The following is a 15,626-nucleotide window of genomic DNA, read 5'->3' as shown; positions in this document are numbered from 1 at the left end:
GAGACTGGAGTACCCGGAGAAGACCCACGTGGGCATGGGGAGAACATGCAAACTCGTAATATTAATTTATATGTATTAATTACTTCAATAATTGTAAAATGTTATACCTTTATTTACTATTCTGCTGTGGCTCATTTGTTCTAAATTTGACATTTTTATTGTTTGTGAAGTTTTATATATTGAAAAGCAATTGTTGAATAGATTTTTTTCAAATATAGTAGTAGGTGTGTTTCCATTACTCTGTTTTGCGCAAAAGGCATGTTTTGCAAAAGCAAGCTGGTAATGGAAACACTGGATTTGTGAAAAAACTCTCAAATATCGCAAAAAAGTTATTGCGCTCACATGAGGCGATTTTTGAGTCGTGTCGAAATAGAAGTATTTCGCAAAAGTGTATGGAAACACTTTTTCCGCATTAGTAGTCATGTGACACCCGCCCAGTCGCGGAGGAAAGGAATGTAATGTGCAATTGACTAATATTTGTTTTGAGAATTATTCATTTTGGTATTGCATTTTAGTTTAGTTTACATGCTGAGGTGTTTTGTATACTGCACGTAATGAGCGCATAAGTGACAGAGGTGTAACCGAGCAAGCCGCATTCGGGAAGGTTTTGAATAAAAGGAGAGGAACTTGAAATCCTGGCCTGCCATGTCTGGGAAATTTAGCAGCTGGGAAGACGCCAGAAAACATCAGAAACTTTCAACTATTTTTAACCCGCCTTTTACCCAGCCTCCGGGAACAACAACAACATTTTAGAGTTACAGGAAATAAGAAGTACGGGGTCACTCGCTTTCGTGTCGGAACTGCCTCCCGAGGGGATGACAAGTCTTTTTAAACACAAAACGATTTAGCTATAGAGCCAATACGCCGCCATTCAATGCACGTTCCTTATCGTTGTATGAGAAATGGCCGTTACCACCGGCAACAAGCAAGACACTGCTTGAAATCCGGAAAATCAAAGGAGGCAAGTGTGAGGGGTGGAGCAAGAGTCTGACTTCCTGTTGAGTTACTCTAACACTAGGCAAGGCAAGACGTTTATTTGTACATTTCACATTACGGTCTCAAGTGCCACCAGTGCAAGAAACGATCATGCAGGTAGTTAGTGTGAGAGAGGTCGATTAAAACTGGAATTGGCTCATGGAATTTCTGATTGGCTGGTAATTTTAGGCGCATTAAGTTGGTACATAGAAAAATAATAATAATTTTCAGCGTGAAAGTAGCCTTAAAATATACATTTCACATAGGATATTGATCAGTTGCTGTGAGGATATTATATTCAACACACATACACATCAGAAATGTTGAATTCATTGATTACTAAGTGTGAAGGGACCATAATTGTGTATGGCAGCCACATCCAATCTTAGAAATTCTGTTTCACAATCATTTCCTAAAGACACTATTTATGAGTCAAGAACTAAATCTAATTCCCAAATTCAAAGAAGTACACTTTAAAGTTATGATTGGGGTGTATCCATCTAGTGACTTTGTGCAACAGCAATTTGGTATTGAAACAAGTACGTGTTTTTTTGGTGGTGAAGAACAAACGACTGTACATCTGTTTATTAATTGTATGTGGGTCGATATACCTGAGCAGATCGAACCCACGCCAACCAGCACCAAAGGCAAGTGACGGTTCCACTCCTCCACCTGGAGCCCCGACTATGACTACTATGGACTCTATGCACAAATAGCCGTGACGTATTTCCGGGAAAATTTATAAGAGCAACGCCCTTTCCGGTAATGGCGATAGCCATTTGTTTTCCTTCAGAGAAGCAAGGAAAGGCATTACATCTGATTCAAAATATTGACGTCGGTGAAAAGACGTGGTGAAGAGGAGGCTACAGACCAGAGCGGGTTGGTTGGTTTATTGAGCATAATAACACATTACAAAATTTAGAGATAGGCCGATAATCGGGGCCGATATTTGACATATTGGTACATATCGGTATCGGTCTGTTTTATTAATCTGACGGCCGATATGAGCGATCCATTTAAAACTCCGTCTTTTCGCTTCGAATGCAGCCCAGAGCGTCTCTGTCTGTTATGGAGTCCAACTCCAGCAATGTAACGCCCATAGCAGCATTTGATTGGTTAGCCGTGCAAGAGCCAGAACCAATCAGTAGTGTATGCCTGTATCACAGTAGCCGGTCACACACGCACCCACGGACACAACGCGACAGACACATGCTTCGAAGGTAAGTTAAAAGAGAAGAGACTCCGCCGATCGTTTCACCATGATAAGCTAAACACATTGAATTATGTTGTGTATTAAATGCACTATATGAATGGAGCTGCATTGCCTTGCATTGAATCCCCGCTAGCTAACAGTGGTGTGTTCAGCTTAGCATGTAGGCTAACACCCAGTAGCTAATTCGCTACTTGAACTACTCGGGGAGGGAATCACACACATTTTCACTTAATTAAGTAAATAATGTTTGTTAGAAAGGTTCCAAATATTAACAGTTGTCATTATTATATTGTCTAGGTCCATGTTAAGAGTAGAGTAATGTCATTATATTTACCTCTCGTGACGCACACATTGCATTCTGTGGTCACGTCCACTACTTGTTGCATAGCGGTTATTATGCAGTGAGATGCCACAGTGACACTAAATAGCGTTTAGTTACTTTATATTGTGTTTATTTGTCGCACTGGTTTGCCATTGTGTGCCTTAAGCTTCGACGTCGATTTGATTGACAGCTCGTTGTGCACCTCGTTAAAGTCCGCTCCGTAACTAATTAAGTGTCTCAAACACCGTTTAACTACACGAACGTGTTCTCTTCCGTATGTTTGGCATTAGTAGAGAAGTGCACTAAAGTATAGTGTGCTTATTTGCTTGTTTTGTCTCTCTTTTCACGTCATGTCTGCTGTGAGTTGGGACATTATCCTCTCAATGGATGCCACTAATATGTAACATCTACGGCCGTAGTCGGCTGCAATTAATGTTCAGTGATGTAATTTCGTTACGTGCCTCATACTTTGAATAATTAGCTCATGTTTGGTGTGTTGTATAACTTTCTCGTGTGTTAGTAACTATTCATGTGGACAGCTAAGATAGTGCTTGTTAATGTGAATTAGCAATGTTGCAGCCCAGTTATTACTTAGACAAGTACATCTGTGCCATTAAGTGATACAGTACAGTACAGTACAGTAGTGAGAGAATAGTGGGCCCATATACACACACGTGTCTATAAGTGTAAAACACATTAAACAGCAGAAAGTGGCAGCGGTCCACCGCAACAATGTCTGTTTAACCAAGTTATTCTTACTATTATTATAACCAAGTTATTTTACTCGACCTTTTTCTGCGTTGATTGGTGCATCCTAAGTGGCAGTAAACTACATGATGAAGTGTCTTTTGACAGTTCTCTTGTAGAGAGGAGTAGCATGATATTGCTGTTCTCGATTTAAGATCCTCAGCTTATCAAAACTGTCTACATGGTAACAATAACAATAATTATAATAAGGTCTACAAGAACTGTATGGTGTTCAGGGATGAATAGTTTTTCTCATGGAATTGTTTTTAGTTTTTTTTTGCTGTAGTAATAAGTAATGCCACAGCTGATGCACATTTTGAATGACAGGGTTCCTCCTATTACTTCAAAATATAAAAATATAACATTTATAGAATAAAACTACAAGTATCCCAAATGCTATAAAAGGTCATGTCACATTGGCCCCCACATTTAACTCCCCCCGCCACCAACGTCTTATTGCAGATAGAAGGATGTAAAATGAAAAGTGCAGTGTGAGAATCCATTGTAAAGAAGGGTTAGGGTTTGCATTATTCAAAAATATGGTGCCAACATTTTAACTTTTACTGCAAATGAATATCGGCTTCAAATATCGGTTATCTGCCTCCTTGACTACCGATAATCGGAATCGGTATCGGCCCTGAAAAAAGCATATCGGTCTATCTCTACAATATAAGTTGAAGTTAAAATAAAAAAAAATTGAAGAAAGAAAATAATTCATTAATGTCATAAATTAAATGTTCACAAGGAGTAGGAAGAAGAGCAATAATTGATCTAGTCCTACTCCCTATTCTATCATGTTAATGTACTAATAAACTATTCTTATCTAATAACGTAGCATTAAAATAAATAAATAGAAATGGAACAATAAAAATCTTAGATGTCATGAACAGTTAGCCGGCAGGTTCCATCTGAAGATTCAACACCTCACCTATACACCGTCTGACTGGAGAGGGGGGCGTAGGATATGTTGTGGACCCGTAGAGGAGCTACAATACGTAATTTACATAAAAAAAAAAAATAAATAATAATAAACCTTTCCTTGCTACTCAAACGGCTTGTACTTCCGTGTAGTAATCGTTTTAAGCAATTGCGTCATTGCCAGAGCTTAAGCCGTCAAAATTACGATTCTGGGAGATCTAATTAGTAGTTTTAAAATTCTGATAAACATAGTGTTATAGCAAGGAGCGGCCCCTGTTCTTTTTGAGTGGGCTAAGGATTTAGGTTTGGAGTTTTTCATCACTGTAACGGTGCGTTCCGCTGAAGTCTCCCTGCACCGGAAGGGCGGGTGCGCTCATCCGGCGAATGCGGAAGTGAATTGTGCATATGGTCCATTCTTATCCTAGGGAAAACAAATAATACGCAAACGTAAAAATTTGATGGTTGAAAACAAATTTATTTGGTTATATTTTCCCAACGAGTTTGTTTCTTTTTAAACACCCTTACACTTGTAAAAACTAGAAATGCTTTTAATCTTATTTGCATAATTGACAAATCCTTATGTGAAAAGACCTAGTTAGTTTATTTGATCGCTTTATTGTCCTGTATTCTATTTTATATTGTATACGGTTTCCTGTTTGAATTGTGTAGTTTACTATGATAAAAGACACAATTGCTGTGTTTGACACAGATGTTCAGTAATAATAATAATAATTAAAAAAAACAACAACAACAAAAAAAACTTCCGAACGATCTCATGTCAGCAGCCAATAGGATTCCTTTCAACTCAACAGCCAATAGAAATGCTCTAAGAGACGAACAAGGATGTGTTTGTTAGTAGGAGCTGTGAAGAGTTGGGAACTTGTGAAGAGCTCTCACTCTTGTCGAGGACTCGTTCACCTTGTTGATCTGCATTGGTTTATTCAAAGTGTTTATCTAGCGAGAGTGACACGTCACGCGAAGGGTCTCGCACTCTCCAACACAGCGAAGAGTTGTCTGTTACCCGAACGTAGCAGCTCTTCAGCGGGCTGCCTCCCTCCAGCAGACCCGGTGTCCTCCCCGGTGCTGCTGCAGCGCCCTGCTCCAGCTGACGCTGTCTCTGGGACCCAACTCTCGCCTGTCAGCCGCGTTCGGACGCGTGGTCGGGCCTCCGTCTGTCCGGACGCCGTTAGCCACTGCTAGCTGGGCGCTGGCCGGGCAGCCGTTAGCATGGCTGATGGAAAACGCAACCTGGTGACCGAAGACAGGACGACGAGGCGGGGTCACGCTGAAAAAGAAGGTTTGGAGGGGCAGCTTTTGGTGTTCCTTTAGGAGTCATGTTAATTGTAGGTCATTTTTTTTGGACTTTTGCAGGTCCAGTTGCAACATTTTTATAATTCACTCAGTCACTATGGTGCAAAAGTTAGCGAGCAGGTGCTGACGTGGGGCAGGTACCCTGTGTCCAAATCACTGATCTGAATATACGACTGGATAGCTGATAGGTTAAGACTTTTGAAGTCGCGAGGCCGCCATATTGCTCCTCCCAAGAAACGTTTCTTGGCATACATTGACAGTATCGGAATTTTAACATTTGAGACAGTACTTAGTAGAAACAGCACGATTTATGATGTTTTGAATTTGTTAAACATAAACAAATCTAATATTGGGGTCTAAGGAACTGAGTGATAAAAGAAAAAGCGTATCTTCAATGCAGCACATAGCGCCCACTTTTTTTATTTTTTATTTTATTTTTTAACTTGTTAAAAATAGTGACAATCCCGCCACAAAAAAAGGCCCTTTACTAATGCTGCCTTCATGTGGTACTGAAATTATGATAAATAACATGTCGAAAAAAAATTGCACGCGAACGCCCCTCATTTTGTATTTTCCAAATTTATTATGATAGCTGAGTTTTCGAGTTGAGAGAACTATTCAAGTTTCACCATGGGCAGAAGGATTCGTAAATGGCAAGAAATATTAACACTTATAAGCAGTGTTGGGAATGTTACTTTAAAAAAGTAATTAGTTATAGTTACTCACTACTTGCTTTAAAAAGTAACTGCATAGTAATTGAATTACTTAATAAAAGTAACTTGTTACCAGGCAATGTAACTATTTTATAACGAACTAACTTGTTTTGCAGTCTGGTGTCTGAGTGTTTGTCTAAGTGCATACATCGCACGTCTCGCAGGGAGAAGGGACTCGTACCTGCTTTTATTGTTAGCTCGTGTGCTAATTCGGCTCACGGGTTCGTTTCTTGTCTCCAGCGTCGGCTGCCTCCAACATTAGCTACTAGCCGGTTGTGTGAAGCCAAATAAAAAGGGGAGATTACCAACCACGTCTGCTGGCAGCATTCTTGTGAGATGTCACAGTACTGTTTGTAACTTCAGCGTCCTTCCAGTCAACAGTTTATATACACAGAATTGACACACGTTTCCAATGCGTTCAAGAATACGTTTGAAATAAAGACTTCATTTTTGGTTGCTTGATTTGAAGTATTATGAGGAACAAATTAATTCGAGTTTTATTGTGTATTTGAACTACATTATCATTGCCTAAAATATTGCTAGATAATAATAGATTCCTAGCAAGCAACTGCATTATATCATGGTACAAAATTAGATTATCTGTGCAAGCAATTTATTCAGAATTGCTCTATCATTGTTTTATCATTATCTTGCTATCATTCTGATTTGAAGTCATCTTTGCTAGTCTATTAATCATGGCCCCTTGCAAGAGGAGTTTCTGTTCACTCGTGCTCTTACAGGCCTGTGTGGCTCATTTACGAGCATCATGGAGGCTGCATTTACACTTTAGTCCAGAGGTGGCAGTCGTGTGTTAATAATAAAAAAAAAAAAAAAGTTTCAAACTCATTTAATGCAGCTTTAATGCTATCATGGCCAAAATCAGTGTCATAACTACTATTCCATTTCCTCCTCAAAATCATCAGCTTCCACTTGATCTCTCTGAAATACATATTATACACTTTCAATTAAGAGAGTATAGTGATATACCCATCCATCCATCCATTTTCTTGACCACTTATTGTTCACTTTATAATTCTACACATTGAATGACATGTTTAATGATTGATTTATGGTTTAACGTGCATAATTCATGTGCCACGGCGTGACACGCTTCCCGCGGTACCTCCAAAATAAAAGTCACTAGACATTTCAGCTGTCAAGGCACTTGTATTGTGACAAAGTCTGTAAACAACAGTGCCTCTAGCTATATATATATATATATATATATATATATATATATATATATATATATATATATATGCGTGTGTGTATGGTTTGTTTGTTTTGCTAAAACAAAAGCACATGACCAAAACTTGGTCGTAATTAGGAGTTACCAAGTGGTAAGGTCCATCTTTCCCATAGCACATGAAGGCGGTATAAAAGCCTACGAGCTGTATAGGTCTAATCTGTACGTATACGTGTAGTTTACAGTAGTCTGCTCGCGAGATGGAAGGAGTAAGATGGCCGCCCTGTTGCTTCAACGGCTTGCAAGGACGTATATGGGCTATCGGCTATCCAGTGATATATTCAGATCAGCGGTCCATGCTGCTGTCGAGTCAAGCCAGGTGTGACGTGATGCAGCCGACAAATTCGGCCTTCGGAGGTCAGCCTTGTGAATTTGGACACAGGGGTTGTGTTCCTACACGCCTACACGGGCGTGCCTCGGAGGTGAATGCGATTTGCTGCCGTTGCTTTCCCAGTGCAAACATGGGCTGAGTCAATATTACTGTAAGGAGCCTTTTGTGACAAAAACATACACGTTTGGTTTTGTATCTTAGTGGGGACGTCTCATTTAACATAATGCATTTACTAGCCCCTTACCCTAACCTTAACTATCACAATTGATTGTCTAACCCTGACCTGACCCTTGCCCTCTCCAAATCCAATCCTACACTCTAAAACCAAGTCTTGAGGTTTGAACTTGTGGGCCCACCAAAATGTCCCCCACAAGGACATCTCGGTCCCCATGATGGTAGTTAAACCGGGAAAAGAAAAATTAAGAAAAAAAAAAATGGGAGTATGGGCCCTATAATGTATCAAAGATAGACAGCCACACATGCCACTTTTCAACTTTTTTTTTTTTTTTTTTTAAACAGGGTCTCATTCAGTCTTGCTCACACTACATGGCATTTGACAACTCTTTCTTCTAGCATATGCCGCCATTTTGACTTGTGACCCAACTGTGACATATGCTCGGAATTGTCAATCTGAAATGATGTAGCAGTAATTGTTAAGAAGAAGTTACAAAGGAACTAAAAAGCATGAAAAATGGAAAAATGGAAAGGCAGTTGCTCCTGATCAGGGACGGACTGGCCATCAGGAATTTCGGTAATTTCCCGAACAGGTTGGTACCGCCCCTTGTGTCAATAAATGTTAATTGTGCTTGCCCTGTACAGCTGTTCCTGGGTGTGAATAACAGGTGCCATCTGAATTTTGAATGGTCAAAGGTGGCCAGTCACAATAATTTTTTACAAAAAATAGGGCTAATACTTTAACACATAACTAGAAACAACAACCCTGTAACTATATTACGCCCTAACTACCTTTACAAAATAACACGTGTCCAGTATAAAAAAAAAAATATATATATAGTCTAAATTCACAAATATTCATTTTAACTGCAGCAAAACTTTGCTGCTTCTTAATGGCCCGTTTACAAAGATTGATTGGGGTGGATTGGTATTGTTGGTAATACTGAACCCAAGGTATCGTATTGATAGTGAAAAGGTGAATCGAACATATTTAGCATCAAATTATGCAAAGTAGTGTCTCGGTCGTTATGTAATCGGGTTTCAAGCAAAAAATAAACAGGAACTGCTGCCGTATACAAAGTTTGATTATTCTGCCTTGCGTGAACTGTGAAGTTTCTCAACCCTTGATATTAACGTTTGGTCCCTTTTTGTCCATTTTAAATATTTGTGTTCTCTCATACATTTTTATTTTTTTAATGGGAACATTTTTTTTTTTTTTTTAACAATCATTCAAAAATAAAGTGTAATTGGACATCCACTACATTAGGTGGCAGTTGCGCTCTCATTGTCAGAATGTGCACAGTCAGGCACTATAAACAATGATAAGAATTAGGGATGTCACGGATCACGGTCATATTTCACCCCCCCCCCACCCGAGTCCAAGTCACCTGATTTTGAGGATCTGCCGATTCAGAGTCCTGATCCGATACCTCAGCAATCTATTGAGAGGGAGGGGAAAGTGTATCCAAATTGTCTTCCTTTATTTATTTATTTTTTCTCTTGCTCAGCAAAATTTACCCAGCTTGACACCTTTTACATGGCTCGTGGAGCAGTGATTTAAACCAAGTAAAACATTTCAACCCTTTTTTTTTTTTCTAGGCAGTTTTTCAAGTGGCGTTTTATATTTGTGTTAAACACCAGGCCAATCACCGTTGCACTGTCTCGGCTTTCCACATTGAAATATTTCCAATGGTGCAGTCAACATCAACTCGAAATGAACGCACTAATTTTGACAGTTGTTTTTTGGTTCTTTTTTTTTGGGGGTAGATACAAAGATTTCACCTGACAGCAACAATGTTTGTGTTTTGTTTGCGTGTGTGTTGGTTTTGGTGTCAGTTCCAGTCAACCATAAGCTGAAGTACATAAGTTTGGCTGTGCTGGTGGTCCAAAACGCCTCACTCATCCTCAGCATCCAATATGTGCGCACGTTGCCGGGCGAGAGATTCCTGGCCACGTCGGCCGTGGTCATGGCGGAGGTCCTCAAGGTTCTGGCGTGTCTCGTCATCATCCTGCTGCAGAAGAGATGTAAGTCTTACAGCTCTCTGTTCCATATCAATGTTTTTTTTTTTTTTTACTTTAATTTAAAACTAATGATGTCTCTTGTTTCTTGTGTGTGCACATGTGGTCAGTCAACGTGAAGAAGACGGTGTTGTTCCTGGTGGACACCATCTTGTTTCAATACAAGGACACGCTGAAGCTGGCTGTTCCGTCTCTCATCTACACGCTGCAGAACAACCTGCAGTACATCGCCGTCTCCAACCTGCCCGCCGCCACCTATCAGGTCACTTACATATGCATCATAAGCACAAGACAAACGCATACCTTGCCATGATTGAAAATGGTAGCAGTTTAACCCTCGGGCCTCATTGGACTTTATTTTATTTTATTTTTTTTACTATCTCCTCCAGCTAGCCGCTCTTTTTAGCTGCTCCGGCTGGCTCGGTCTTTCGGTGTCACTCGCCGGGCTTCACAATGGTTGCCAAGTTGCCGTTGCTCGCTGCAATGCTCGTTTGCTCACACTAAATAAGAGATGCCGGCAGTCGTGCAAAATGTGGGCTCTGAGCCTTTAGTGTGCATGCTTCTAAATGCTATTTTTGACCACTCGATGGTGCTAATGACTACACATTGGGGCTTTAAAAATTAAATACCGTAAGTGATATCCAGTGGCCAGAAAAAGTCCCAATCAAACTATGTGGTTGTCAAGCCAAAAGTGTTCTTTACAATATGGCTCCACTAGCGTAAACACGGTATTCTGATTAATATTGCGTGTGGAATATGAACCAAGTTGCAAAATCCACGCATTTGTATCCATCTTAGGGGGCAAAGTTTTATAGTTGTCTTTAATTGCCACAAGATGGCAGCAAAGCCCTCCAAGCTGTTCAACTTAAAGCAACACTAAAGAAGTTTCAGTTTACATTGATTATGGTGGCTCCATATAGACAAAAGCGGTAATGTTATGCCTGAAGGAAGACCACGTTTCCCATGAGGACAAATGTATTGTTGTTTTTGAACTCACGCCAACCAGAGAAAAGCTGGGCAAATGTTGATCCTTGACTGTCTTAGTATCCGGGTACCTTCCCTTTTTTTTCCCCGCTCTCTCTCTCTCTCCTCAGACAAAACGTTTCAGTTGTTTTGCAGCTACTGGCAGGAAAGCAGTAATCGTGCATCAACATTCAAATTGACTTTGGTGTTTGTAACGAATGTGGAAAGGGGGAAGTGACGTATGCCATAAAGCATTCAGCACATTTGTAGTTTTTTGTGTTCCTACCATCCTCCTCAAAGTTGCTTAGTGCCAGTCAAAATGATACAGACACCCACTCACGCCATGGCGAATGTACCATTCAACTAGTTTTATATTTAAGTGGTGGGGGAAAAGTCACATTTTATCAAAAAATAAAATATTATGAGAATAGCTGTATTTTAATGAAATGCTCTTTGTATTACAACAATAGAAATTGTATTTTTTGGGGGTGGGACAAACTTGATGGTAATGGTCTTTGGTTTTCAGGTGACGTACCAACTGAAGATCCTCACCACAGCACTCTTCAGTGTTCTGATGCTGAAGAAGTCTCTGTCCAAAGTGCAGTGGCTCTCACTACTGCTGCTCTTCATCGGTGTCGCAGTTGTGCAGGTATGCCACAAATGCTTCTCCACACTAATCTTATGTTATACAACTGTATAAATATATGATTCCCTCAAAATACAACCATTTGCTCCCAAAAACGTATAAATATGTTCCCTCAAAATACAGCCATTTGCTCACAAAAACGTATAAATACGTTCTATTTTCAATGTATTTAGTGTCGTAGATGTATGTTTGTTTGTTTTTATGCTATAGTATAGAGAAGGCTTTGATGTAGCATCTCAACTACGAGAGAACGGGTGAAAAATTGGTAGTAATTACAATAACGGCCAGTGGGTGCCAGCAGAGTATAATAGACCAACTCGGACCATGTTGAAAACAAGCTGTTTTCCCACAATTCTAAGCAGATTTGTGACTAATGATGAAACTTAGCTATATTCTAGTGCTAATTGCTGCAAAACTGAAACTGGTTTTATTTTTATTTTTTCCTAATGAAAGAAGAGACTCTAATATTTCTTTTGGTAGGTTCCATGTATTCTGTGGGCCTTGCAAAATCAGTGAAAATCCAGTAAAACAGCTGGGAGCGAAGGGGGTTGCTTCAGTGAAAATGGTTGAGAGTGAATGAGTTAATAGTTAAACCTCTGGCAACAAAAGTGAGTCCACCCCTAAGTGAAAATGTCCAAATTGAGCACAGTTGGTTATTTTCCCTCTCCACTGTCATGTGACTCTTTAGTGTTAAGTTCTCAGATGTGTTGGTATTGCAGCTCTCGCACTACCTGTGAAATTTCAAAATGGCGCTTAATGGCAAAGATTTCTCTGACGACCTGGTAAAAAATGTTGCTTAGCAGTTTAACACCACGCGTGTCCGCTCATTGGTCTACAGGTGCAGCAGGGTGATGGCAAGGAGGCGGAGAAAGCCAATCAGAACTACACGATAGGCCTGGCGGCCGTGGTGGTCAGCTGCCTGTCGTCGGGATTCGCCGGCGTCTACTTTGAGAAGATCCTGAAGGGGAGCTCGGCGTCGGTGTGGGTGCGCAACGTGCAGCTGGGCATCTTCGGCACGGCGCTGGGCACGTTGGCACTGTGTTGGAACGACGGCGCCGCCGTGGCCCGCCACGGCTTCTTCGTGGGCTACACGTCCATGGTGTGGTGCGTCATCTTCAACCAGGCGTTTGGCGGCCTCCTGGTGGCCGTGGTGGTCAAGTACGCCGACAACATCCTGAAAGGCTTCGCCACCTCCTTCTCCATCATCATCTCCACCGTCATGTCCATCTACCTGTTTGCGTTCCGCGTGGACCTGCTGTTCACCGCCGGCGCCGGGCTGGTCATCGGCGCTGTCTACATGTACAGCCTCCCTAAATCGTCAGCCAACCTCAATTCGTCTTCCGCCACGCCGAGAACTGAGGACGGCACCAAGATGGAGGCCTTTCAGACAAAGTCAGTGGTGGTCATGTGACCCTTCAACCCCCCCCCCCCCAACCTTCTGTCTCTCACTGGCTGTGTTCGGAATCATTCACATATTCTCTGCTCCTTAATGGGACCAAGCTATAAAAGGCCCAAATTTGCGAGTAATTAACGCTTCAAGGAGATTTAGGTTGCGTATAATGCCACAAGATGGCGCCAAAATTCTTTTAAAGTCCACATGGTTTTGCACTGAGCACTTTAACAGAGCAAATAGATGAGCTTTTCATTGAATAACTGATAGGTTTCGCTATTTTCTAAAACACGCCCCCGTTGGGAACCCCTGATTGTCAAATTCCAGAAATTTGGAAACTGTACCTTGCAATTTGTGACACTAAATGACGAATTTACTCAATTGAAAGTTGCCTCTTCATGGGTAAAATGTGAATAGTTTCGATCACAGCCTCGCATTTCCTGTCTGCTTGTGACCTCCCACCTAACACACTAACTGGCCGCACAAAGCACACGGGAGGCCGGGAAGCAGCCTTAAATGGAGAGAGGCCTTATTGATCACTGATTTTTTTTTTTATCTTTTATGCACCACGTGCACGCCAATAATTGAAAGGCTTGATTATCGGTAGAAGGAAGAAGACGTGCTGTGTCGAAGGACTGAGAGCAGCTCGGCCTGCAGACGCGGGACTGGTGCCTTTTTCTTCTCGTCTGGACCCGAGCCATACCGTTGGGTCACGTGACCCGTGGCAGATTATCCGCTCCATGTTTGGCGGACGTCATATCACAGCCACCTCAACTGGCAGCTGTCCATTTGAAATATTCGTTGTTGTGTCCATGCGTCTGTTAAGATTGGCGGCGTGGTGATGCAATTGACTACTTGACGCCCTCTAAATTGTTCAGAGGTCTGATTGTGGGTTTGTCAATGTGTGTCCTGACATTGACTGGTGACAAATCCAGGCTGGACCCCGCCTTGGCTCCAGCTCATCACTGACCCAAATGAGGACATCAAAATGGATGCATCGATGAAACAATCATTTATTTTCATATGACATATTTCTATCAAGTGAATGCCAGACAGATAAAAAAAAAAATCAAACTGGTGTCATCAAATGGGATTTTTTTTATTTTTATTTTTTTTTTAATTAATGTATGATTTGTATTTAATGCGAGCTTGTGATTAAGTGTGGGTGAAAAGGAACAACAGGGCTGGGCGATTATGGCCTAAAAATACAGTCCCCCCCCCCCCCCCCCCCCCCCCCCACACACACACACACACACACAAACACATTTACTGATTTTGAATCTGCGACGTACGTGCAAACAAGTCATAAATGCCGATACATTTGAAACACACAGTCCTCTCTTCTCAGCCATATTGTCAGTGTTAGCAGAGGGACGTACACTTCAAACCACGGAAGCATCTTTTTAAAAATAAAAATAAATAAATAAATAAATAAACTAATAAATAATGTGTAATGAATCGCTGAACTTGATCAATCGCCCAGCCCTAGTAGCAGGTTAGTTGCTCAAATAAATTTAATCATGTTGATTTCTGATCAAAAGTAACAATTTATATTGCATGCTTGTTGAATGAGTGACACCAGAGCAAATTCCAAATTGACAAAATGATGCCACCACTTGTGAGTTGTTCGGGAAGTTGTGCGTGAAGATGAACATTTGGCGATGTTTAATGCTGCTGTGGGAATTTGTATCAATGAGTTTGTACTTGATTGACCTTTTATATATGTATATATAAAGCAGGAATGTGGATTGCGACACCATTTCCACCATTGCTGTTACTCGTGGTGGAGGTCAAGAATGTATTGTTGCCTTCCAGTCCAGCTTAACTGACACGTACCATCAAGTCAAATAAAGGTGTCGTTACTTACTAATATGTATTAACATATTTTAATAAAGTAGTGACATCCTGTATATTGATACCAAGAGGGAGAGTGAAGGAAAAGGCGCATGCATGAACTTCTGATGATTGCACAAAGACAAAATTAAAATAAAACTTCCTGGGGCAGCTAACCTTCGGTATTCTTCTAACCATGAACCTCTTCCTTCTCTTCTGTCTCCATCGTGCAGGTGCGACAGGAAGCAGAAAGGATCTTGAGACGCAACCCGTCACACATGAGACAGCACCCTCTCGTGGTCTTTTCACGGACCTGTCTTAAATATTTTCTTTTCGCTCCAGTTGAAATGACTGAAAATTTAGCCCCACCATTTCAAAGTCAAATTAAAAGTATTAATTTGATACATGACTGCTTGTTGATATGGATGTTTATATGACAATTCCGACCTCACGTCACAAGCCAAAATTGCGGTCAACTTATTTTGATTTCAAAATGTGATGAAAATGTCGTTTGACTACTTCAATACTCTGCCTGGTTTGTAGTCAAAGTCGAAAGAAATACAAACACCTTTTGTTTTCAATGTTTTCACCGTGTGAAGACAGCATCTGCCTTCCGTAAATATAAATGCCCGTATGTTCGGAATTGTCAGTAGGGACCCATCTGGATGCTAGCATGTTCCCGTTCGCTTTTGACTGACATTTGAACCCTTTTTTTTTTTTTTTATCTGTTTTTATTTTCACTTTTAGTCATTTATTTATTTTTTAAAATTTTGGCAGTTTTGGTCCTCCATAGGACTGCGGCCCTCGATGACCGAGTTTGCCCAC

The 15,626-nt window shown here is 40.9% G+C and overlaps 1 protein-coding gene across 2 annotated transcripts; it reads left to right on the top strand.

The window, feature by feature from the left end:
* The first annotated feature begins 2,159 nt into the window (after positions 1-2,159).
* slc35a2 (solute carrier family 35 member 2) lies at positions 2,160-15,210 on the top strand. 2 transcript variants are annotated; one of them, XM_077514237.1, is made up of 6 exons: positions 2,160-2,195; positions 9,787-9,975; positions 10,080-10,231; positions 11,459-11,581; positions 12,417-12,970; positions 15,035-15,210. In XM_077514237.1, exons 2-6 carry the CDS (start codon positions 9,918-9,920, stop codon positions 15,060-15,062), a joined length of 915 nt encoding a protein of 304 aa, XP_077370363.1. In that variant the 5' UTR covers positions 2,160-2,195; positions 9,787-9,917; the 3' UTR covers positions 15,063-15,210. The 2 variants fall into 2 exon arrangements, with proteins under 2 accessions (XP_077370363.1, XP_077370362.1); XM_077514236.1 differs by lacking the exon at positions 2,160-2,195 and adding an exon at positions 5,003-5,472.
* The last annotated feature ends 416 nt before the right edge of the window (positions 15,211-15,626 follow it).

This window comes from Festucalex cinctus, chromosome 2, assembly GCF_051991245.1.
Source record: "Festucalex cinctus isolate MCC-2025b chromosome 2, RoL_Fcin_1.0, whole genome shotgun sequence".
In the NCBI taxonomy this organism is placed as follows: domain Eukaryota; kingdom Metazoa; phylum Chordata; class Actinopteri; order Syngnathiformes; family Syngnathidae; genus Festucalex; species Festucalex cinctus.
Note: the sequence above shows the minus strand (reverse complement) of the source record. Positions and strands in the feature narration are given on the sequence as shown.